This window comes from Macaca mulatta, chromosome 17, assembly GCF_049350105.2.
Source record: "Macaca mulatta isolate MMU2019108-1 chromosome 17, T2T-MMU8v2.0, whole genome shotgun sequence".
NCBI lineage: Eukaryota > Metazoa > Chordata > Mammalia > Primates > Cercopithecidae > Macaca > Macaca mulatta.
The window spans coordinates 26029005-26056505 of record NC_133422.1 but is presented as its reverse complement, the minus strand read 5'-3'; the positions used below and the strand labels follow the sequence as shown (position 1 = coordinate 26056505).

Below are 27501 nucleotides of genomic sequence, written 5' to 3'. Positions count from 1 at the left end.
CACCGTCTCAGAAAAAGTCCAAGATTAAGAATAAAGCCAGTCCTTCACAGCCGGCAGTTCAAAGTGAGTTATTTATGCAGCCTGTGGTGAGATGTTAACTAGAGGTGCAAAGTTTATGTGCAGGAAGTAAGCAGAGCTATGCTGCAAGAAAGACACCAACCAAAGCTTTTGTGTTCTTGGGTGTCAAGGTTTCCCATTCATTTTATTGTCTGAGTTTCAGTGGAAATAAATAAAATGCTACACAGAGGATCCAATACTGATATTGAATTTTGACAGCTGTTTTCCACTCTTCAGAAAAATATATTAAACAAAATGCAGAGTCACGTAATTCAAGTTACTGTTTTGTTCATAAAGGAAAATGCTTTATATGCAGAAATTTCAAGTGAGAGGAGATGTCAGGTCTCCAAAAGCAGCTATTATCAAACAAAGCAGCCAGATAATTAATGCCCTGGAGATGGCTGTGACCACAATATTGGAGATCAGCCCATGTCTTCATCTCTCTTGGTAGAGGCACATGCTTTTGAGCTGCTTATTGTACCAACAAAGCCTATCTGTGTGTTCTAGTGTTTTGACATAAAGTTTCCTCTTCTCTTTATAGAGTATTACTTTCACTTCCTGGTTATTCTTTCTACAACCCTTGCTGACCAGTTACTATGAGTGAGGCATGGAAAACGAATGGTATACAATAGTATTCAGGATGTTTTTGTTATATGTAAAGGTGAATAGGCCATTTAAATAACTGATCAGCTTGATTCTCCACCTCCAAATTAATGTCCCCCTTCCAGACAGAACAACTCTGCCTGTAACCTCTTACCACATCCTCTTGTAGAGTGGCTTTTTATCCCAGGCATTTAAGAGAGGGATTAATGGCCGGGCGCGGTGGCTCAAGCCTGTAATCCCAGCACTTTGGGAGGCCGAGACGGGCAGATCACGAGGTCAGGAGATCGAGACCATCCTGGCTAACACGGTGAAACTCCATCTCTACTAAAAAAATACAAAAAACTAGCCGGGCAAGGTGGCGGGCGCCTGTAGTCCCAGCTACTCGGGAGGCTGAGGCAGGAGAATGGCGTAAACCCGGGAGACGGAGCTTGCAGTGAGCTGAGATCCGGCCACTGCACTCCAGCCTGGGCGACAGAGCGAGACTCCGTCTCAAAAAAAAAAAAAAGAAAAAGAAAAGAAAGAGATTATCTATTTCAGTGCAGATGACTCCATCACCCCTCTCAGAAAGTGGGCTATTCTGGAATGGGGTGTGTGTGTGTGTGTGTGTGTGTGTGTGTGTGTGTGTGTGTGTGTTTCCAACCCAAGACGCTATTCCAAATAATTAAAGAATTTGGCATTTTAGGTAGGCCCACATTCTGGTTAATTGAGAATTGCCACTTATGTAAATTACCAGGTTATAAGCAAATAGGGCAAAAGACTCTCAAGGTAGTTACTTCCTTTGTATTAATTAGAAAAAGGAACAGTCAAGAGTTTAATAAAATCACACACCTTTTTTGGATGGTTGATATCTTGTTTATGTGTATCATGGCTAATAGTAATGCTGTAATTCATCACATTCGAAAAGTAATCAACAGTTCTAGCTGTACAAAATTAAAATTGATTAAGACCCTGCATCACCCTGGCAGAAGCTAATAATTACATCAGTGTTAACTCTATGGCCAATAGCCAAAACTCTTTTTAGCCTCTTTTGGTTTAAAAAGATTTGCTATATAAAATCTAGTATATACAATCTAAGCAAAATGGATTAGAATAAAATAATGTTGATATATTTAATATAAATAATTCTGCAGAGAAAGCTACTCTCATGTTTATTGACCACTGGTAGAACATTACTCTGGACTGGGTGCTGTGCTAGGTGCTCTGCAAATTTGATCCATTTTATCCTCACCAAATGCATGAAGATATGTTGGTGCCAGCCTCCCATGATAGACGAAGTGGGGACTATAGGAATAAAGAAGGCAATTCGGGAGCCCAGAGTCACAGCCAAGACTCAAATCCAGGGATGTCTCAAATGGATGAACAAAGCATCCTTTCTAATCAATGGGCAACTATGCTGTCTAACAAGACCTTGTACATGAGTACAGGAAATATATTTCACAGATCTAGATTCAAACACTGGGAGAAAAACACTCTTCTTAGAAATCATGCCCTTACTTTTACAATCAAGAGTTTTCTGAAGGATAAGCAAAACTGGTCAATATCCAAGGTCTCAGAGGATGTTCCCTCTTGGAGACACAGCTCATCAATCTCTTCTTGAATGTTGCAAACAATGGGTCAGGAACAGAGAGGGATGGAGGAAATGAAGAGTCATTAGCCATAATAAGTGTCCTTAGGAACAGCTCTGATGTCATTTATCTCCACCTTCCAAGAATCCTGGATGGGCTTGCATAGGCAAGTGACAAATATTGTCAATTAAGTCTTTGAAGATAATGGCAAATGTCACTAAGAAAGATTTGTGTTGAATATTACATCAACTCAGTGTTCTCTCCTGGTCGCAATGGCCAATGTGAGGTAACATGAGGTTAGGACAGTCATGTCTGTGCTTAGATGAAGCGGAATTCTAATGCAGAAGTTAGATCAGAGATTCTCCAAAAACCTTTTTCCAGATGGATGGCAAGAGTGAGGCCGTGGCCCTCAACTCTGGAATAAACCGGTATTCTTGGCTGGTGTGAGACCACGTATTAGACCCTAAAGATGGTCAGAAGCAGTAACCAGGACACTCGTTATTCTACAGTTCTGAGAGTGCTGAAAATATGGGCAGGAGTTAGAAGGGAACTTTTTTTCTGACTTTTTATCCCAGGCTGTCCCTGCAATATCTACCATTTCATGAAAGAAACAATCTTAAACTAAGTTATACAGAGTACTTGATTCATGTTTCCTCTCTTTTTTGTCATCCTGATTCTACCTTTATGGCAGAGAGAATAAGCCATCTCATGATTGCCTTGGACCAACCATCCCAGGCCAGTAGAGAAAGATACACCTATTTCCCCAGGAGCAGAGAGGTTGTCCATGGTGGGGGTTGGGTGGTGAAACTGCACAACATGGCCAGTTGAATCTTCCTTTAAAAAGGTCCTATCATCATGTGGGGCATGGAGCATGATGAAAGGCTAGTGGGGGTTGCCTTTATTCACTTCTGCTTCCTCCTCTGCCTAATCTCTGTACCTGAGGGAGCTTTACAGATCCCCCAACTCTGGGTGATGGAGCAATGGACCATATAGGCCCATGTTCCCCTGTATTACCTCATCCTGTACCTACCTCTTATATTTGTCAATAAAAAGTCTATGGCTGTCTTGCTTTTTGTAGTCCACCCTTATAAATGCTCTACTACTAAAAACATACAACTTTTATGGGGCAATTGGAAATTTGAACACTAACTCTACATTTAATATTAAGGAAATATTAAACTTCTATTTAGGAGTGAGAATGGTATTGTGAAAATATTAGGTTTGTCTAAGAGTGCACAGCTTTTAGATCTATGTAATAAATATTTTCAGATTGAATGACATGATGTCTAGGATTTGGTTCATAATAACATGGGAAGGATGGCAACTGGAAGATGTATGGATGAAACAAGGTTGGGCTTGAGCTGATAATCTTTGAAGCTGGGTGATGAGTTCACTGTACTGGGTTTTGTTTTTGGTTTGTTAGTTGTGTGTATGTTAAAAATTTTTCCATAATAAAAGCTTTTTTAAAAAGAATTAAAATTGGTTAAAGTTATTTTATTTTATTTATTTATTTTTATTATTATACTTTAAGTTCTAGGGTACATGTGCATAATGTGCAGGTTTGTTACATATGTATACTTGTGCCATGTTGCTGTGCTGCACCCATCAACTCGTCAGCACCCATCAACTCGTCATTTACATCAGGTATAACTCCCAATGCAATCCCTCCCCCCTCCCCCCTCCCCATAATAGGCCCCGGTGTGTGATGTTCCCCTTCCCGAGTCCAAGTGATCTCATTGTTCAGTTCCCACCTATGAGTGAGAACATGCGGTGTTTGGTTTTCTGTTCTTGTGATAGTTTGCTGAGAATGATGGTTTCCAGCTGCATCCATGTCAAAGGACACAAACTCATCCTTTTTTTATGGCTGCATAGTATTCCATGGTGTATATGTGCCACATTTTCTTAATCCAGTCTGTCACTGATGGACATTTGGGTTGATTCCAAGTCTTTGCTATTGTGAATAGTGCCGCAATAAACATACGTGTGCATGTGTCTTTATAGCAGCATGATTTATAATCCTTTGGGTATATACCCAGTAATGGGATGGCTGGGTCATATGGTACATCTAGTTCTAGATCCTTGAGGAATCGCCATACTGTTTTCCATAATGGTTGAACTAGTTTACAATCCCACCAACAGTGTAAAAGTGTTCCTATTTCTCCACATCCTCTCCAGCACCTGTTGTCTCCTGACTTTTTAATGATCGCCATTCTAACTGGTGTGAGATGGTATCTCATTGTGGTTTTGATTTGCATTTCTCTGATGGCCAGTGATGATGAGCATTTTTTCATGTGTCTGTTGGCTGTATGAATGTCTTCTTTTGAGGAATGTCTTCATTTGAGAAATGTCTGTTCATATCCTTTGCCCACTTTTTGACAGGGTTGTTTGTTTTTTCTTGTAAATTTGTTTGAGTTCTTTGTAGGTTCTGGATATTAGCCCTTTGTCAGATGAGTAGATTGCAAAAACTTTCTCCCATTCTGTAGGTTGCCTGTTCACTCTGATGGTAGTTTCTTTTGCTGTGCAGAAGCTCTTTAGTTTAATGAGATCCCATTTGTCAATTTTGGCTTTTGCTGCCATTGCTTTTGGTGTTTTAGACATGAAGTCTTTGCCCATGCCTATGTCCTGAATGGTACTACCTAGGTTTTCCTCTAGGGTTTTTATGGTATTAGGTCTAACATTTAAGTCTCTAATCCATCTTGAATTAATTTTCGTATAAGGAGTAAGGAAAGGATCCAGTTTCAGCTTTCTACTTATGGCTAGCCAATTTTCCCAGCACCATTTATTAAATAGGGAATCCTTTCCCCATTTCTTGTTTCTCTCAGGTTTGTCAAAGATCAGATGGCTGTAGATGTGTGGTATTATTTCTGAGGACTCTGTTCTGTTCCATTGGTCTATATCTCTGTTTTGGTACCAGTACCATGCTGTTTTGGTTACTGTAGCCTTGTAGTATAGTTTGAAGTCAGGTAGCGTGATGCCTCCAGCTTTAATTAATATTAGAAAATTGTATTTCTCAAAAATATTTTATGTGCAATTATCATGATTTATAATGTTAAACGGAATAGGAAGATCTAAAACATATAAGATACAAAGTACTGCATATAAAGTACTGCATATACACGTTTGTAGGTACATGTAAGTGGAAGAAGAAATGATACAAATATGTAAATTATGTTTGCCCCTGGCTGGTGAGAATACATATTATTTTTCTTTATTCATTGTTACATTTTTGTACTTCCCAAACTGTCTAGAGAGAAAAGATACTATATTTATAATTTTATAGTTATTTTTATATTTAAGCCATGCTTGTGACATTTTATTAGATTTTTTAAAAAGATACAGAACTGTTTGTGAAAAAGAACCTCAATTCTGTTCTAAAATGTGTGCACATGGTAAGAGTGTGTGTGTGTGTGTGTATCTAAAACGAACAGCATCAAAAAAAGAAATCTATATTCTAGGTTTTCATAGACAAAAATAAATAAATATATAAATAAAATGAACAGCATCAGTTGTTAATTGTGGCTATCTCTAGATGGTGATGTTATTGGACATTTTTTAGTTATTTACCTCTCTGTGTGTTTCTTCAATTAATAATAGTATAATCAGAAAAATATGGCATAAAAAATTAAAGCTAGATTATAGTTCTTTGTAAGTAAAGGATTAGCTATATGGGGCAATAAAACATACAAGGAACTACATAATATATACTTACAAAACACATAAGTAAGTCCAAAGGAATTTTAAATTCTCAAAGTATGTTAAGCTTTTAAACAATGTTGATATAAAATTTTTTCAATAGCCAACATTAAGTGGTGATGCTCTTGCCTTCATATACTCAACTCCTTAATAATCATGTTTCATTTTCTGTCCAACTCCAGGTATATCGATGCCAATACCAGTCTTTGGGCTACAGGACGATTCAAAGGTCTTTAAGGAGGGGAGTTGCTTACTCGCCGATGATAACTTTGTCTTGATCGGCTCTTTTGTGTCATTTTTCATTCCCTTGACCATCATGGTGATCACCTACTTTCTAACTATCAAGTCACTCCAGAAAGAAGCTACTTTGTGTGTAAGTGATCTCGGCACACGGGCCAAATTAGCTTCTTTCAGCTTCCTCCCTCAGAGTTCTTTGTCTTCAGAAAAGCTGTTCCAGCGGTCGATCCACAGGGACCCAGGGTCCTACACAGGCAGAAGGACTATGCAGTCCATCAGCAATGAGCAAAAGGCATGCAAGGTGCTGGGTATCGTCTTCTTCCTGTTTGTGGTGATGTGGTGCCCTTTCTTCATCACGAACATCATGGCCGTCATCTGCAAAGAGTCTTGCAATGAGGATGTCATTGGGGCCCTGCTCAATGTGTTTGTTTGGATCGGTTATCTCTCTTCAGCAGTCAACCCACTGGTCTACACACTGTTCAACAAGACTTATAGGTCAGCCTTTTCACGGTATATTCAGTGTCAGTACAAGGAAAACAAAAAACCATTGCAGTTAATTTTAGTGAACACTATACCGGCTTTGGCCTACAAGTCTAGCCAACTTCAAATGGGACAAAAAAAGAATTCAAAGCAAGATGCCAAGACAACAGATAATGACTGCTCAATGGTTGCTCTAGGAAAGCAGCATTCTGAAGATGCTTCTAAAGACAATAGCGACGGAGTGAATGAAAAGGTGAGCTGTGTGTGACAGGCCAGTTGCCATGGTAACTGTGGAGGGCACACTGAGCAAGTTTTCACCTATCTGGAAAAAAAAATAAGAGACTGGAAAAAATTAGACCAGTCTAGTGGAACCAACGATCATATCTGTATGCCTCATTTTATTCTGTCAATGAAAAGTGGGGTTCAATGCTACAAAATGTGTGCTTGGAAAATGTTCTGACAGCATTTCAGCTGTGAGCTTTCTGATACTTATTTATAACATTGTAAATGATGTCTTTAAAATGATTCACTTTTATTGTATAATTATGAAGCCCTAAGTAAATCTAAATTAACTTCTATTTTCAAGTGGAAACCTTGCTGCTATGCTGTTCCTTGATGGCATGGGATAGAGTTGGTTACCTATATGCTGTAAATAAAAATAGCTATAAATAGTGAAAATTTTATTGAACATAATGGCCTCTTAAAAAAATCTCTTTAAAACTTACTATTGTATATATTTTGAAAGGAGAAAAAAAAGACACTAAGGTCAGTGTTACAAAATCTGTATTGCTAAGATAATTAAATGAAATACTTGACAACATTTTTCATTCCTGCTTTTTCATAGATACCATTTTGAAATATTCACGAGGTTGCTGCATTTGCTGCATTTCAAGTTAATTCTCAGAAGTGAAAAATATTTCAAATATTATTCAATAACTATTGCTGCTTTCTCTTCTACTTCTTGTGCTTTACTCTGAATTTCCAATGTGGTCTTGTTTGATATTTGTTCTTCTAGGTAAACTAGCAAAAGGATGATTTAACATTACCAAATGCGTTTCTAGCAATTGCTTCTCTAAAACAGCACTATAGAGGTATTTGGTAACTTGCTGTGAAATGACTGCATCATGCATGCACTCTTTTGAGCAGTAAACAGTATATTGATGTAACTGTGTCAGGATTGAGGATGAACTCAGGTTTCTGGCTACTGACAGTGGTAGAGTCCCAGGACATCTCCGTAAAAAGCAGGTGACTTTCCTATGACACTCATCAGGTAAATTGATGCTTTCAGATCCATTGGTTTATACTATTTATTATAACCATTCCGCTTGGTTCCACAATCATCTATTGAGTGTACATTTATGTGTGAAGCAAATTTCTAGATATGAGAAATATAAAAATAATTAAAATAAAAATCCTTGCCTTTAAACAAAATGGTTCGGCCAGGCACGGTGGCTCATGCGTGTAATCCTAGCACTTCAGGAGGCTGAGATGGGAGGATCACTTGAGGCCAAGAGTTCAAGACCAACCTGGGTAAAAAAGTGAGACCTCCCTGTCTTTACAAAAAAAAATTAGCTGATCCTGGTGGCACACAACTGTGGTCCCAGCTACATGGGAGGCTGAGACACAAGGATCACTTGAGCCCAGGCGCTCAAGGCTGCAGTGAGCCAAGTTCACATCACTGCCATTTCCTCCTGGGCAACAGAGCGCGACAACTACCACAAAAAAAAAAAAAAAAAAAAAAAAGACTAAACTGAAATGGTCTTAGTCAAAAAATATAAACAGACTTATTTTTAGAATCCTTTCAACTTATTTCCTTCTTACCTGGTTCAGAAACAAGTTTGTTTCAACTGCGAGAGTAGTTTTCAAAATAAGTTTTCTTGATTGGTTACCAACAAACAACAAACAAACAAAGGAGGGGGGAAATATCACTTGAGGCTTAACATTGCAATTAATTTAGAAATATACACCTCAATCTCAAACCAATTTATAACTACCATAGTTTTGAGCAAAATTTTTCTTTTATTTCTCCAAAAACTCACTCATTTCAGTATTACTCATTGTCACTGGGATCCCTAATTGAAAAGCAGATATTATAATATTTCGTTGAAGTTGTCACTGAAGAGAAAAAGAGATTAACAACAGTTAATCCACTTTGATATTGTAACACTCAAGGTTAAATTACATGTTGTTATTGGAATCAGTGTTAGATACGTGATTACAATGCCGAAGCATTTCTATTGAATGAGAAATAGTTTTTGCCCTAAACCTTTGGAAAAAGCTACAGATTTGAAAACTAAAGAATGTGGGAAGTGTCACTGTGTGATTTGGAAATGCATAAATTCTAATTATGTCCTCATAGATATGTTGAAAGATAGTTCACTATTTCGAAGATAGAATGTGTACGATGCTGCTAGTACCAAGGCTGCATTTGAACTGAACTACTCCATGATTATACCATACTAACTGATAAAAATATAAATGTTAAAATGTCTGTGCTCTAATGTATTTTTGCCTTCACTTATAACACTGCACATTTCATTTTATATTAGGGAAAATATTACAGATTCTACCCCCATATACTCAATCTTGATCAGAATGAACATTAATGTTGCCTGATAGATGTCTTTTGACTACCTATATATTACAAATGTATATGTGTTTTTTATTCCATAAGTATCTATTCAAGTGTATACTGTATAGGCAAATGTGTAGCTGTATATATGTACAGACATGTTCTCATGCACTTTATTCAATATTTATATATTTATATGGAGGAAAAGCAAGTCAATGAAAACACTCAGTATATACACACGTGTGCATGTTTGTATCATGTTTATTTAAATGTGAATTCATGTTCTAATATTTCTATGACCTTCCATTGCTGCAAAGCAGATTAAAGTGTAACAAAAATATCAGCTCTTTAAATAAACTGGAAGTTAATCTAATTTTGTGGAAGAACTTTAAGACAAGTCTATGAGGATGGTGAACACAATGGTCCACATATATATTTTCTTGATCCTAAATAAAATGGCACCTTTGGGCCCTTTGTTTAGTTTGGCGATTTTCTGACTACTATGGCTTTTTAAACAGACTCACACCTAAGTGAAACACAGTTGTCAAATGATTTATGGATCTGTGATTAAAGGACTCACTTTTAATCAATACTATCAAAACGGAGTAACAAACCTTGCTCCACTTTAAGTTGAATGATAGATTCCTCTATATTCAAAAAAAAAGCAATTAACTGCCATAATTAGGGAAAACTCAGTTTAAAGCATACTTCATCTACTTGGCTACAGCGCCATCTCATGGTAATTTTTTAAAGTGCTCCCATAGCCAAATTGAACTAAGTCACTGTACTGCTTTTAGAAAAGGGTGCTTCTCCCATTTGTGCATCAATGAGACATATTTGCAAAGTGCTAAATTATTCCGTGCCATATGTAACAAATACAGTGAAGATTATTTTATGAACTTATTTTAATCAAGGCGATGCTAAAAGTTTTTCAAGAAAGAATAAATAACTGTAAATAAACTATATTCAAAAATGAATGCAATTTGGTGTGAGTCCATAGCTGTGTCTTCTAAAGGGAATTACCCCAAATCTTCCAGGTCATCAGACTCAGAACTCCAGGTATCATCCTGATATTTGAGAACAAAAAAAGCCTGTGCTTCTGGAAGTCAGCCATGTCACAGAGCTAGGACCCATCCGGTTGGATTACCTTTATCGCCATTATCCAGTTTCTAGTTATCTGCAGTAGAAATATGCTCCATGTTTGATCACTATGTCTGGTTCCACAAAGCCTAGGAACATAGAGAACAACTTCAGTGCCCTAAGAGATGTGCACAGGTGCTCGTGGTGTACACCAAGACATGCACACAGGTGTGCATATGCACAGATGCATTGACATACACACACACTCTCTCTCTCTTTCACAGGAGATCATTTTGGGAATTAAAGTAAACCAAGGAGGCATGGTGTCATTTAACAGTTACCCTCATTCATCATTTCATCTTTAACTGCAGGGAAAGTATATTGAGTGCCTATTGTGTGCCAGGCGTTAAGCTGGTTGCTTTGCTTCGTTACCAAATGGAATTTTCACAACAGTCTCACAAGGTAGAATTATTTTTCTTTTTTTACAAATGAAGGAAACTGAGATTCAGAGCAGTTAGTAACATATTCAAAGTCACACTGCTGGCAAGAAAATTGGCAAGTTTAAGCCTGGGTCATCTGACTCCAAAGCATAAAATATTTTCCCAACCTCACACAGTGCAGGGGAAACATCACCTGTCAAAACTACAATAGGAGAGTTCCCATGTTGGCTTCTCCATTCGCTGCTTATGTGAGTTGGAACCAGTCTCTTAACAACTCTGGGCCTTCATTTCACTGTCTGTAAAATGGAGCTGCTGGTACTCATCCTGGCTAACTGACAGAGTAGCTTAGACAAGATCATGCCTATGGCTGTGCTCAGTAACTTGTAAAACACCATGTAAATGTAATCAGTGTGTTATTAGAAAGGAAAAACTCCAAAGCCTCTGTAAATCATTAGCCACCAGAGCAAATTCTAGCCAAAACTGTGGGATAGGCAATATTATAATTCGGCAGCTTCTGCTACTCTCTTGGTGTTTCTCTTTTTCAAAAAGTTTACTGCTGCTTTGTCCTCACCTTAATGCAGCTCTCCCTTCTTTGGTGCTCTTTCTTATGACTGACATAAAAACTTTTCCATCCCATGTGCCATTCCCTTGAGTGTCAACTCTCTGGAAGACTACTACTAAGTAACTGAAGTTGATATGCTACTATGTGTCATTGACATCTCTTCAGCAGCCCACCATGATGAAAACCCAAAAGGCAGAAATCAAAGGAAAAATGTTAAGCATGAAGGAGACAAGTGAGAAGAAAATGTGGGGATGAGAAATATTTTCTTGGTATCCCTCAAATGACCAACAACAACAACAACAACAAAGTACCTTCAAACACTTCATAACTTATATAAAGTGTTATAACTTAATATTGAATTTAATCCACAATAGTAATGATGATTTTGAAAGAAACATTCAAGACTTTGAAGATTTCATTCTAAACTGAGAACATTAATGATGTATTTGTTCCAGCAAATATGCAATGAGACAAGACTTCTTTGTGAATTTCTGATTATTTTGGCATGTGGCTTGCTAAAACAAATGTTTTACTTTTTTAAAAAAATTTTCCTTAATAGTTTACACACCAATCTTAACTCTGACCTTATTTTTATTTATTTATTTATTTATTTATTTATTTATTTATTTTTGAGGTGGAGTCTCACTCTGTCACCCAGGCTAGATGCAATGGCGTGATCTCACCTCACTGTAACCTCCGCCTCCTGGGTTCAAGCAATTCTCCTGCCTCAGCCTCGTTAGTAGCTGGGATTACAGGCACGCACAACCATGCCCGGCTAATTTTTATATTTTTAGTAGACATGGGGTTTCATTGTGTTGGTCAGGCTGGTCTTGAACTCCTGACCTCGTGATCCACTCACCTCAGCTTCCCAAAGTGCTGGGATTACAGGCATGAGCCACCATGCCCGGCCCAACTCTGACCTTCTTTTTTGATATTAACACCAGTATGTCCATCTCAGCCGATGTTTTATGGGAAGTCTTCATACCCAATTGGAACCTTTTTTCACGTGGCCCAATTACAGCAGAAGACAGACAGAAAACCGAGTTCCAGCCTGCTGCTGTTGTCTGACCTTGGACAAATCTGAGCTTTTCCTCCTTGAAGCATATAATAAAGGACTTAGGGTCAATGATCTCAGTGAGGAGTCTCTTCTATGTCTATGCTTATCTGAACACCAGAGAGTCCAGACAAGGCCTTGTTGAACCAAGGCACAGCTTCAGGTGCGAAGGATAATCTGGAATGCACAATCCTCACATTTTCTTAAATTCTCTAGATGAATTTCAAATAAATGACAACTTTATCTTTTATATGGGAATCTTATGAGATAAATTTCGAAATGTCTAAGTTTCTAAGATAAGAGACCAGGAGGCAAGTACCAACATAAATGTTTGTACATTGGCATTTTCCTCACTCTTCCACACACAGTTTCATAACGACTACAATATTTCGGATTGGCCTGTTTAATAACCCTCAGGCTTCCTGAAGAACAAGTGTTTCTACTATTTGAGTTCAATTTCCCTGAAGGGTTAAAATTTAAAAGCCCAAATATATTTAGAAGTCATGGTGCAGAGAAGATCTCCTTTTTAAAAGCTAGATTTATGTTGACAGTATGCCAAGGTCACTTAAGTTTTCATTTATAATTGAGATTATGAGATCTTAAAAAAAGTACTTATTCTGTCTTCTAGAAAACAGCACACAATTTGTACTTCCTGTCTTACACTTATTTCAGATATTGAAAAGTAATATGCCATTATTCAGATAATCTTGTCTTAGTCGGGGTGACCCTAAGAGCAGAGTTGAGACTCAGGTGCAGGTTATTTATGCAGGAGATGACCTGAAGGAGCCAACAGCATTAGAGAGGGAAGAAGTAAAAGTTCATTTAACTGTGTGTTCAGTGTGTCACATAAGCAAACACTATACTCAAATTGGGTTGAGCAAGTAGTGCTGCAAACTTATTTATTCTCTTAACAGGTTTGCTAGTGAGAGTCTGCTATGTGTATGTTATATGGAAGACCACTAAGTGTGGGAAGTCTGGGGATGGAATTACTCTTTTAAAAAACTTGAATAAGATACTGGGTGGGGAGATCTTTCTACCTCTTTGCAAAATGTTTGTTTATTTCATTGAGTCTACCAACTTTGTCACAAATTAGCCTAAGTAATGTAGGATAACTTAACACGCCTACGCAGAGATGCCACGCTGCATATGATAAGATGTCCCTTAAAGCACTGCCACCACCTGATGCTGATGTTTCAGCCACTTTGGATGCTGGTGAAAGCAAAATTGTGTGAGTCAACGGCAAAAGTGTTAAGAATATAGAATTTTAAAATTAGTTTTATGAGGAAAAAATGAAAATTAGATAGAATGTTCAATATCACTATCTCCAGGCTCCATTGTTAAAGTTCTGCATTCTAAGACCTAGGATCACAATGGGGTATATAAAGAAGAATATCTAAAAGATGGGAATTAGTCAACATACACAAGCAATCCAAGAAGAATTTTTAAAAAGAAGAAAAAAGGAAATGAAAAAATAAACGATGGTAAATATCAAAACAAATGTGTTCAGCATGTATACATGTAATGATGTGTCTCTCTGATACTCTAAAAAGGGGATATATTTATTAGCCTTTAATTTCTAGAGACAAGATGGTGGGGTTTTTTTTCCAAATTAGCAGAAAAATAGAAAATGTTAGTTATTCACAAGTGATTACAATTATGACAAAATTGAGGCAACTAGACATTTCCAAGACTGAAGAACAAGAAGAGTGATTTGCATGGAAATGTAACACTACATTTATTCTTCTAATATAATCACCAGAGGACTTGACTATGATTAATTATTCCTACACTTCTCTAAAATAGAATGTGGAAGCTATGACTCATTTTTGGTCCGGCTCCTCTCCACCAGATAGACCTGACTAAGTCTGAAAACATCTTGGAACCACTCAAAAAGAAAAAACTCTTGTCAAACTTAGAATTATTATCACTGTCATGATGTTCAAATTACTTCAATTTATATGAAGCATAATAAATACAATATTGAAACTACTAGTGCATTTATATAACATTCAGGTTTGAGAAATTTGCTTTAATAACTTTGAAAGACAAAATAACTATTTCTGACTTAGATGAGAATTTTTTTTATTTGACTTAAATACCAGCTTCTTTTGCTAATAGCTTTAAGTGGTCCTACTTGGTTCTAAGAATTTGAGCAAAGTACAGCTAGCCACTTGTAGTGGGCAATTATGTATACATAAAGCATAAACCAGCAATGTTTTCACATTTTTTGAAACAGCGAGATTAAATCCAGAAATATCCAACTTATTTATTTTACTACAACAAGGAAACCAGAAGGAATGTCAAAGGAAGATACTGAAGTTGATACATATTGAGCAACAATTTTGTGCTAATTTCACACATTTAATCACTAAAACATGTCTATTTATGTATCATTGTAACCACAGAGGAAACTGAGTCTCAAAGGTAAATTTGACCAATTCCACGAAGCTAAGGAGAAGAGTCAATTCAAGCATGACTATGTGAATGATAAACTTTTACTGTTTCTTATTTCCACTGTGCTAAAGATCAGAAAATATTTTCTATAAGGAGTCAAATAGTACATGTTTTAGGTTCTGGTGTAGTATGAAAACAGCCATAGACAATAAGCAAATGAGTGAATGTAACTATGTTCCAATAAAACTTTATTTACAAAAACAGACTCTCGGTCAGATTTGAGCCTGGACTATATAGTTAGCTAATCTCTGGACACTACCATCCAACAACAGCAACAATAATTACCAAACTACAACAACCACAACAACATATACTACTACACTGCTACTACCATCACATCTATTTATTTGAGCCCTTAGTAAATGTCAAGTATTATGTTAGATATTTTAGTATATCCTTACAATGCCAACACTACACAGTGGATATTATCATCACCTCCATTTTCTACATAAGGAAACTAGAGATTAACCTACCCAAGCTCACAGATAGTAAGTAACAGAGCTGGGTTCTGAATCAACATCTGTATTCTCAGTCACTTGCTCTATTTCCTCCCTACCCCAAAAGAATGAAAGCACATCTCTCTCGTAGCTGCATTATGCCTGTGACTGCCTGGCCTTAGACTAAAGAGTGAAGCTTAGCAGAGCTTTAACTTTGGGAAGGATATAGTTCCTTCTAAAGCCTCCAACTTACAAAATGCAGGGTAAATTAGACTTTGCTGAATAAACATAATTTCAACCCATAAGTATAAGTGTTGAGAAGTGGTAATCAGCAACATGGTTAATTCTCTAAAGGAAATTCTTGATTTGGTAAGATAGAATCATAATATATAGATTGCTGTCTTTTCTCTTAGCTCACCTTGCACAGAGAATGCATCTAATATTAACTTCCTCCTAAATGAAAGGAAGAATGTATAAACTCTATGTCCTTTATATTTGTAGAAGAATGCTCAAAAATAAATTTCTTACATGCCCTTTCTACTTCCTATGCTAATCAATAAAATAATAAATTTTTACTGGAAAAAATACTATTTAAAATAAATGTTATAGATATTAATACAAATCAGGGAGATTGAAAAATCTCCAAGTTCCTTGGGAGAACATGGATCTTTTTTTTTTTTTTTTTTTTTTTTTGAGACGGAGTCTTGCTCTGTCGCCCAGGCTGGGGTGCAGTGGCCGGATCTCAGCTCACTGCAAGCTCCACCTCCCGGGTTTACGCCATTCTCCTGCCTCAGCCTCCTGAGTAGCTGGGACTACAGGCGCCCGCCACCTCGCCCGGCTAGTTTTTTGTATTTTTTAGTAGAGATGGGGTTTCACCGTGTTAGCCAGGATGGTCTCAATCTCCTGACCTCGTGATCCACCCGTCTCGGCCTCCCAAAGTGCTGGGATTACAGGCTTGAGCCACCGCGCCCGGCCAAGAACATGGATCTTTTTGTCAGAACACACATGGAAATGACAAAATAGGAATCATTGTTTTGAATCAATGTCAAATAGGCCTCACAGAAGCTCAGAGACACATAACCCAGTACAGACTAAATCAAAGGCTACCAGAGGGATGCAGGCACAAGTTCCTCCATTTTCATCAAAGGCCTCGATCATCCACAGGACTCAGCTACTCTCTCTCAACCTGTTTCACTCGGTCTCTTTCACTTATGTTGCAGGAAGTCAGGGACCCCAAATGGAGGGACCGGCTGAAGCTGTGGCAGAAGAACATAAATTGTGAAGATTTCATGGATATTTATTAGTTCCCCAAATTAATACTTTTATAATTTCTTACGTCTGTCTTTACTGTAATCTCTGAACATAAATTGTGAAGATTCCATGGACACTTATCACTTCCCCAGTCAATACTCTTGTGATTTCCTATGCCTGTCTTTAATCTCTAAATCCTGTCATCTTCTTCGTAAGCTGAGGAGGATGAATGTCGCCTCAGGACTCTGTGATGATTGCGTTAACTGCACAAATTGTTTGTAGAGCATGTGTGTTTGAACAATATGAAATCTGGGCACCTTGAAAAAAGAACAGGATAACAGCAATCTTCAGAGAACAAGGGAGATAAGACTTGGAGCCTGACTGCTCTGGTGAGCCAGGCGGAACACATCCATATTTCTCTTCTTTCAAAAGCGAATAGGAGAAATAGCGCTGAATTCTTTTTCTCAGCAAGGAACATCCCTGAGAAAGAGAATGCGCCCTAAGGGTAGGTCTATAAACGGACCCCTTGGAGGCGTCCATTTTCTATGGTCGAAGCCAAAGGGATGAAATAAGCCCCGGCCTCCTGTAGCGCTCCCAGGCTTATTAGGACGAGAAAATTCCCGCCTAATAAATTTTGGTCAGACAGGTTGTCTGCCCTCAAACCCTGTCTCCTGATAAGACGTTATCAGTGAAAATGAGTGCCCGAAACTTCATTAGCAATTTTAATTCCGCCCCATCCTGTGGTCCTGTGATCTCGCCCTGCCTCCACTTGCTTTGTAATATTTTATTACCTTGTGAAGTATGTGATCTCTGTGACCCACACCCTATTCGTGCACTCCCTCCCCTTTTGAAAATTGCTAATAAAAACTTGCTGGTTTTATGGCTTGGGGTGCATCACAGAAACTGCCGACATGTGATGTCTCCCCCGGACACCCAGCTTTAAAATTTCTCTCTCTTATATTCTTTCCCTTTATTTCTCAAGCCAGCCGAGACGCCTAGGAAACAGAAAAGAACCCACGATAAACATTGGGGGTGGGGTTCCCCCCGATACACTCATCTTGCCTCTACCAGCCGGTTTCCACTTGGTTTCTTCTTACATATAGCCTGTGCTCACTTACGGTCCACCATGACCTCTCTACCTCATGGACTTTCATCTTCTACAGCTGCCACTAATTACATGAACTTCTCTATACTGACTTGTGTAGATTTCTAAGAGAGAGCTGGTTAGGTCAGTCCGTGTTCTCCCTACATGGGCAGAGACTTTGTTTCAAGCTCCCCTTATAGTCTACTGACCAGATATGGCCAGTTGCCTTTCCCAATCCAATCAGCTGTGGTGGGCTATGCAGAATATTCCCCCAGCTGAATCTCTTGACAGAAGAAGAGTTTTCACGCAGAGGGCTAGGTTATATCCATCACTGGGTCTGAATGCTAATCAATACTTCATCTGAAAAGAGAGAAAATCTACTGACTTACTCTTCTGGCAAGGGTAGCCACCTCTTTCAACTAGCACTCCCTTTACCTACTTTACATTTTTTCCTTCTAATATAGTTATTTCCAATGTCCTATCCACAGGTTGACACTTTAAAGAATATAACCAAGAAGTGAGTCAGCCAATTTTCTTTTATGGGGTTATCTGCAAAATAGTTGTAGCAAAACACACCCACACACACAGACACACACACAGACACACACACACACACACACACACACAAGCTTGAATCTGAAATCCTGGGAAAACAATGGGAGGTGAACCAATCTCAATGATGCTTTTTCAGGGGTTGCCCTGGGAATTGTGATTTGATGACCTCAACAAGCAATCACAGTGCACCATGATCAAAACAGCCATTATAATGTAATGAAAATTGAACACTCTAGAAAAATCTGCCAAGCCCCAGTGGAGGAGAAAATCATTTAGTAGCTGAAACATTTATGTCATTGGGGCAACAGAGTCCTACAACCCTTGGATCCACCAATGTTATAATTCATAACTATGAGAACAAAAACATAGGATGACCCCTGTATCTGCCGCCCCCTGGAGGGTGGCCAGATTATGCCTGAGAAGACCATGGATTTAATTCCCTACAAACCAAAACTCTAAGAATAAATTAGGGAATTGGACGTTAATAAAAATAAAGGAATGAAATATTTTCCCTTGTAGTACAATGATAATTAGTTATTTCATATCCTTTAGGTTCAAAACAATAAGAAAAAATTATGCAATAGAGCTTAGGTACTTTTAGAGAATATTACAAAGACGAAGTTCACAGAAAGGATATTACATGAGGTTGTATTTTCAATCTAATTCTAAAAGATTTAGAAGGATATTTGAAAGAGCACAGCCTTAGGAGTTACATAGACATTTCTTCAAATTCTCTATTTAATTTACTGGCTATGTAAGAAAATTACTTAAACTCTATGAGGTACATCTGCTAAATGGGGTAATAATGCCTTGTGGAGTTGCAAAAATTAGAGGTAGTTTATGAAGAGCTTCTCGAACAGTCTGACCTATAATAGAACTTAATATGTAATGGTTATTAACATGACTAGCTAGAGGAAAAAGAAGTAACTGCCTCTCAGTGGGGCCTTCCTGACTATAACCAACAGAAAGGAGGGCCAAAATGAGGACAAAGAGACCTCTAGAGCTAACGCGCCCGAAGCAAAACTACAATGTGAGGTCTGGCAAGGTTCTCAAATGAATCTATCCCCATCTTGTTTCTCCCTTGGTGTTCTTATAATAAGGTGGGTTATCAAAGGAAAACACAATCAACAAACACAAATGCTGTATGATCTCACTTATATGCAGATCTCACTACTGCTTAGAGAGTAGATCTTAAGTGTTCTCACCATCCCCCCCACACACATACACAGTAATTATGTGTGGTGACTGGTGTGTTAACTAATTTGATTGTGGTGATCATTACACAAAACATATGTAAAGCAAATCATCTCATCACTCATCTTGAATACATACAATTTTTATTCGTCAATTATATCTCAATAAAACTAGGAAAAAATAGGAAATGTACTTTATAATTTTTCTAGAAGATTCACAATATATTTTAAGACAAAACTCCTGGGAATTCCTGCAATAAAGAAGCAAGTTTAACTTAAAAAAAATCAATCACTGTTTTGGGCCCTTTTGCAAGTATGGGTGTAAAATGGGAGGTGTCTCCTTTCCCTGCCTGCACCTATTTCTAAAGGTCTACGGGCTCCTTCCCACAAGGGGCCAGGTAAACAGGTCTTTCAGTCTTGCTGGGGTTGTGGCATATCAAAAGGATATGGAGACTAATGCTTTAACTGAAGTTGGGGGTGATATCCTGACCCCAAGGTTATCCTGAGACTAGGAAAAGTACAAGCTAAGAACTTTGACAAGTGAGAAAGCACTGCACTCACCCCCATCTGGGACCCTGAAGGTTTGTAAGGCCTCTACCAGGCTGTCAGTGAACGGCAGAGGACAGAAAATCAGACCCCCTGGCAAAAGAGCTCCAGGCCTGAGCCTGACACACAGACAGTGAGCCTCCCAGCCTCCCACTACATAAGTACCTCAAGGCTTCTGGACTACAACCTTCAGATTTTTGTAAAGTAACGGTGTGAGCTCCTTGGCAACAGTGACCACAATGGGACCTTCCATTGACCTTTGGAGACAAAGAGGAAGTCAGGCTCAAACTTATTTCATTTGGAAAAACAAATTTTCAGGGTCATTATTTAGAGTAGCAATAAAAAGGAAGAATGAAGAAGTTATATTTCCTTTTCAAATCTGTCCTTTGATGATATAATAGATTATCAGTCCTGTCTGCTTGAGCAGAAGGAGGCTGCGTTCCATCCCAGTTAAGCCATCCCTGAGCAGAATAATCCCCTTCTAAGTGGAAAGTTTTATACACTGGCTGACACTGACTGGGCATCAGCTATCAAGCAATCTCAGCCTTCCAGAACAGAGCTATATAGAGAAATGAGTGAAAAGAGCTTCTGAGTAGCCAAAGTAGTTTTCATCAAGACCCACAGACTCAAGTCTGTCCTTAATACCTCCATAGGCTCTGCTCCAAGGCTCGATGACATTAATAGAAGCAGAGCCTATGGGTATAATAAGCAACAGTATGTTGCCTGCAATTTACAAACTTGAAGTTCCATGTGCCCTGGAGTTGTTGTGAGGATAGGGTGATGAAGTGCTATTAATTACTGTTGTATTGTTTGTCATTGCAAAATAAATTAGAAAATAAGATTGGAAAATGGAGATGAAACAGGAAATAAAGAACAGCTGAGGTAAGTGACCACCATGGTCAAGGTGTAGGCAGTAAAACTACAAAGTAGGGTGGGGAAGTGGAAGAAAAGCATCTTAGGCCTAACAGTTTCATTTTTGGCAACAAATCTCACATTCTTCAAAGGTCCCCAAAGCTAAATTCTCAATCTTCAGAATCCCTGGAGAACTGGTTTAAAATGCAGATTTCAGAGCCCCCTTCCCAGAGATTCTATTTGGATTCTATCTAGAATTGGTCCCAGGAATCTGAAGTTTTTTTTGTTTTTTGTTTTTTTTTTTAAGACCTTAGTGTTTCTGCAACAGTTAGTCCTTGGACCACTTTTCGGGAAGCATAGACCTAAAGGTAGAATTGCACCCCAGTTATTCATTCCTTCAACTAATGTTAATTTAAAATACACCCAGGTACTGAGCAGAATGCTGAGAATTACAGAGATAGCAATGGCAAAGGCATGGTCCCTGCCTTCAGGAAGCTTACAGCCTTCTTGGAAATACAAACAGGTAAATAAAATCTGCAAAAGTACAAATCTGCAGAAGTGTGATCAATGCTATACTACATGGGCATAAATTTATATATGTGTGTGTGTATATATATATGTGTAGATATATACACATGCATATGTGTGTGTATATACACATATACATAAATGTGTGTGTGTGTATATATATATGTATATATATATAAAACACATAGGTAACCCAAAAAAAGAACAAAAGAGAATGATGAATTCTACTTCAACAGGTCTGAGAATCTTTTGTAGGTGAAGAGGTCTTGGAGTTATATCAGGAACAACAAATACAAATTCATTTAGCTGACATGAGGGAAAAAGCATTAAGTAACAGGTAAGTCCAGAGGCTGAAAAAGTGAAGATGTTCAGTGAACCTAAAGTCTTACATTGAGAGTGAAGGAGAGAGAGAAGGGAACAGCAGAAGATAAGGTAGAACTGTACAGGTAGGGGCTAGATCAAAGACAATTCTAAATTGCAAACTTTCATGTTAGGAATCTCTCCTGTGGTCAATATAAGCCATTAAACAAAATAGTAAAAAAAACAAAAACAAAAACAAAACAAAACAAAAACATGTAATCAGATTTGTACCTTTGATAACTAGGACCATGGAAGGTATACTGTAAAGGTAAAGGAATTGATGGTGAAGGTATCAACAGTTGCAAATGTACAGGCCAGGGCCTTTTCTAAAGCAATGGGAGCAGGAGTAGAGAATACAACAATGTTGAAATTGTTTGGTAATAAAAAGGATGAATTGGAGAGGGGAGAACTTGTTGTGTGATGCCCTCTAAAAACTATTATACAACAGGCACACAATCTTTTAACCTCAATTCCAAAAATCCTTTATCCTCAACTCCAAAGCCAAAAAGTTCTGAAAACTAAAAAATATTGACTAACTGATTTGGTAGCAAAACCTGATCTGACCTAAAGTAATTTTGACAAAACCTGCCCTGAGCTGATAGGAAAATATGCATAATTTTAATTATCCCACTTGATGTAATTATTTATGTTTCCATTCAGAAATACGAAAGTATATGATTCCTGGGAGACATTCAAGATCCTGCTGGAGATGTTATGAGGAAAGCATGGTTTGGGGTTCAGATTACCTTCCTACAATCAGAACAATCTGAATTCACAAACATATATAGCCCCAAGAGTCTTGGATAGGGGATTGTGGATCTATGAAAAATAAAGTGAAGACACTGACTTTCACTACCCAAGAATGAGAAAGAATAAAGGAGCCACAAGATTAAAGAACATTCAATGGGAGTTTAGACTACACAGTAGGAATGTGTCCATTCAAATTATTATTTTTTAAAAAAACAGTACTCAAATGGGTACTTTACACCGATCTAGAAAATCCACTTGTCCAGAACCTCTCAAAACTCTTCAAAACTAGATGAGCAAGAATAAAAACAATAATGCCTTCTGTTGGTGTAGCACTTTAAGGCTTACAAAGCTCTTTCCTAAAATTATTCCATTTAGTCCTCTAAACAACCCTAAGGCATTTTTGTATGCATGTGCTCATAGACTTAGCAAAATCTTAATTTCAAAAAGGCATTCAGTTTATTTTTACATATGTGAAGTTTCAAAAATTGTATTCAATACTAGAAAAGACTCTGGGGCAAGGAAAGGCTTGATATCCTAAGAAAAAGAATCTATAGAACCATATTCAGCCTAATTAGCTCTACTCCCACATCAATGTGAAAAATGTTGACGTCTATACTGAGTTCACCAAATAATACAGCATTATTGGACTGCTGGAGAAAAAAATAGCTGCCCGTACCTCTCTCTCTTCAAGCACTTTTTATGGTTTGATCACTATTTTCATTTCAATCAGTAAACTTTTCTTCCTTCTAAAAAATGCACAATGATCTATAATTATAATCTATTAACTTCAATTACATTTACATCTCAATCTCCTGAGTCAATAACAAATTTAATTGTTTCATTCTTGATTGCATTTTTCTTTATAATCCTATATTTATCAGATGGTTCCATGGCACATGGCATTCTCCTTGCCAATTGTAGATACTAAATATTTGTCTGAATTAATCTGCATCTCTGACAAAGCTCATGGTAAAACTGCACACATTGCCTAAATGAAACAAAATGTGTCCTTTGCAAAAGTTGTCAGTCTTGCCTGTAACTTTTTCAGAAGATATACAAATAACATAAAAACATATTGTCACTGTAAACTATTCAAATATACAACAGCTCACAGCCAAATGGGGGGGTCCCTTTTACAGCTGTTCACTCTCTTCTACTTCACATCAACAGTTTGATATAAGTCACTCCATCCTCCATACTCCTTCCTTCACTCCAGGAGTTCAAAGAAAGAATTCAAATGTTTTTTCTTTTAGGTTCTCTCTTCTTTTCTCTTCTCTTCTCTTCTCTTCTCTTCTCTTCTCTTCTCTTCTCTTCTCTTTTCTCTTCTCTTCTCTTCTCCTCTCTTCTCTTCTCTCTCTGCCTGTGTGTCTGTCTCTCTCAATACATTTGATATCTTCTCCATCAGGAAGTCCTGTTGGCTTGGTCTTCAAAATATATCCATCACCCCTCACCCCACACCAAAACCACCATCAACTCTCACATAAATGACTGAGTAGCTCCCTTCCTGGTCCCCTGGCTTCTGTTCTTACCCCACCCAGAAAATCTGTTCACATCACAACAGCCAGAGTGACCTTTACAAAAAGCAATCTTCTGCTCAAAAGCCTCCAATGGCTCCTCATCTTATGCAGAGTAAATGCCTGAGAAATTCCTACATAACCTGCCCAACCCTCATCTCTCTGAGCTTTTCTGTAACTCCTGAGCTGTGAGAAGCCACACTTGGCTTCCCAAATGTTCCAGAATGTGAAACATAAGTGGCCACTTCAGGGCCTCCAGAATGAATGCAGCTCCTCCGGCACCTTGATTGTAGCCTAAGGACTCATTTCAGATGTCTAACCTCTGGAACTGTAAAACACGACATTTGTGTTGTTTTAAGCCACTAAGTTGTGATGTTACAGGATCACTGGGGTGTCACTTTTTCTGGCTGGAACTGTGACCACAGCACCTTTGCCCAAGTTCTTGTCCCATGTCCTGGAAGAAGAGGTATGCAGACAAGTGAAGGTTGAAGACGAAGAGTTTTATTTGGTGTTAGAACAGTTCAGAGGAGTGGGTAACTCTTCTCTGTAGGCAGGTCGTCCAGTCAAACGTTCAGCTCTTAGCAGAGAGGAGGCCCTGGAGAGGGTGGCTCTTCTCCTCAGGCAAGTCATTCCAACGTCTCTGCAGGTCTCTGAAGCTCTCAGCAGAGAGGGTAGCTCCTCTCTGGCCCTCCCATTATCTGCGGCTCTCAGTAGAGAGGATACTCCTCCCTGCAGCTGCTGGTTGCCTTCCTCATCTCTCCATCCTCTGCTCTCTTAGTTGTCTGCCCATCTTCGGCCCTGCTCTGGCTGGGCCCAGGGCTTTTATCGACCTCAGAGAGGAGGAAGTGCGCACTGATTGGTCCATGGGCGGCCATGGGCAGCCCAGAAGAGGCACCATGAGACCCAACTCCAGTCCTGCAGGGATTGGCAGCCAGGACGGCAATCTTCAGGCCCTCCCTGGCCTGAAGGAGGGGCCTCACTGGGGATCTGCCCTCTTCCACCCAGTACTCTGTCTGCCTCCCACAGCCATTCGTGGCCCCGGGGTTTGGCCCCAACCCGGCTCTGAGATCAGAGCAGGCGGGAGTGGAGAGAAGCCAGGCAGTGGGAGCAGACACCCCCGAGCCTGCAAGGACGGAGGGGGTGAGCCCTTCCTGGGGCTCCCGAGGGTGCAGGCTGCAGAGATGCCCGGGTCCTGCGCCTGGGAGGGCAGTCGCGGCTGCACCCATGCGCACACGCCCTCCCAACTCAGAAGGGGCAGGGCTCCTGGGCGGCTGTAGCCATGCCCTCCTGGCGGGGCCTCCTGCTTGCTCCGTAGAGCAGGAGGCCTGGGTCTGCAGCTGCGGTTTGGGAGGCTGCAGCAGCACAGAGAGCTGCCTCCCCAACTCAGAAGGGGCAGGGCTCCCACCGGCTCCATGGAGTATGCAGCCCCAGCCGTGCTTCCCTGCTGCAGCCAGCATGATGGCAGCAGCCACTGCCATAAATAATTTGTTACATTAGCAATAGAAAACTAATACAAAATCTAAACTTCATTTCAGAATAACCACAGGCAAGCATCCCTTCTAGACACAAGTGGGAAAAGTGCTTCCAACTTTTAACTTTCACAAAGTTCCTAGTGAATGTGTGGCTTGTTATTTCTGTGTAGCATACGGCAACTGAAAACCTGGCCTATTCAGTAGACATAATGTGTAGACAACCGGGTATTCAAATAGAGAAGGCAGAGAGAGCAAAAACAATTTTATCCAAAAGTTACTGAAAACCTTCCATGGGGGCAGACACCATAACCATGGTAGGCACTGTGCTACTATGCAGTATAAAAGAAACAGATTCATTCAAAAATTGAGTTTATGATCTCAGAGACCAAAATAGATGCCCCTTTATCAACTAAAATGGACCCTAAGTTTAAAGAAACAAAAGTTACCTACAAGCCGAAGGTTCAGGACTCAGCCAGCATGCAACTTCCTAAATTCCCACAACTACCAAAACAAAAACAAAAACAAAAACACTTGCTAAACTCCCTAACAATAGGAGCTATCAGGCAAAATGTCAGACCCTCCCCAACTCTGATTCACAACCCGGAACACTACAATTCTGATTGGACAGAGGACTGGCCTTAGAAACACCATTTCCTGATAAGCAACTGCAAAGCCCAAGCCAGTCTCGGCCAGCTTATAGAGACTGCACACAAATTGGTTTTGTATCCTCTAGTACATATTTTGATGTAAAGAGCCAAATTCCACCCCATTTTAATACTAAAACCTTGCCCCAAGGCAAACATGGACTGTAGGTTACATATGTTTACCCATTGTGCATGCACTTTACTCCCCTTGTAAATATGTACAGATTTTCCCCAAACCTACTCAGTATGTATGATTCTATTGAGTAGCACAGACTCTTGGGAAGTAAAAGCAACCTCTTCCTTCCCATTTCTGAGAAGAGAGCATCTTCTCACACCAGGGACTGTCTCTTCCCAGCACGCAAACTGATATGACCAATAAAACTCTCCTTTCTACTTTATAGCCATCCTGGTGGTACTTTGGATGATAAACGCATAACAATGGTTATTAATAATTAACCAGCCAACTAGAAATTATTGATCATCTGCTGCTCAATATTATGCTACATGCTAAATGACACAAGCATCAGAACGGGTTTACAATGATGTGAGAACAGACTAGTAGACCAGAATGAACAATGTGAGGCAGGATCTATCGAGTTTCCATGGAATTATAACAGGAAGTCAGTGTGGACTAGCAAGAGTGGGATGGGTGAGGAGGGAATATGAGGGCACCTTAGGCAGGAGAAACAATAAGAGCAAACATGTGAAGAGAAAATGAGCATAGCAGGAGGGAGGGATAATGAGAGAAATAGCTTGGTTACAGCAGATGGCCTGATAGGGAGCAGCAGAAAATAAGGTTGGACAGGTGTAGCACAACTATAATCTTTCTTTAAAGGCCAGGCAGAGGCATTTCAACTTGATGTAATAAGAATAGGGAGCTGTGGCAGACTTTTTTTCCTGTTTCATTTTGAGGATTTGCAAATATCAAAAACAACTGAAAGAACTGTACACTAAACACCCTCTATGCATCACATGGACCCTCCATTATGTATTACTACATTTGCCTTGTCTCTATTTATCCTAGTACCTAGCTATCAATTATTTTTCATTTTTCATTTTTGTTTTTTGGCTTTTTTTAAAAATGGTGGTAAATTTTCAATTCTTATTCTTCCAGATGAATCTTGACTCATTCTGCCAATTTCCACAAAAATACCCTTGGAATTTTGATGAGGATTACGCAAAACTTGTAAATCAATTTAGAAGGAATTTGCATTTTTTTAATTATCTGTTTTTCTTCCCAGGAGAATAGCTTCAGTAATGTTTTGTGTTTTATATTTTTTCCTTTTACTGATTTCTCAACTTTATGATGCAGCTTATTCTTAGGTATTTTATTGATGATGTGGACATCTTTTTTTTCCCTCATTTAATGTTTCTAGCTGGTGACCCAAGTCTTTCCTTTCATGCCCATGCTTAGCCAGACTTTGCTCATTTTGCTTGTTTCTCTTATACAAGTCTCTATTATAACGTGGGCTCACAATGCCAGGTGCAGAACTGAGAGAAGTAAATGGTCTATGCACA

The 27501-nt window shown here is 38.9% G+C and overlaps 1 protein-coding gene across 2 annotated transcripts in view; it reads left to right on the top strand.

The window, feature by feature from the left end:
* The window catches only part of HTR2A (5-hydroxytryptamine receptor 2A), a 62798-nt gene extending 54732 nt beyond the window's left edge, over positions 1-8066 (top strand). The window contains exon 3 of one of the 2 annotated variants that reach the window (XM_015120878.3): positions 6101-8066. In XM_015120878.3, coding sequence (XP_014976364.1) covers positions 6101-6903 — 803 coding nt within the window. In that variant the 3' untranslated portion in view covers positions 6904-8066. 2 annotated transcript variants of the gene reach the window in all.
* Positions 8067-27501: the final 19435 nt, after the last annotated feature.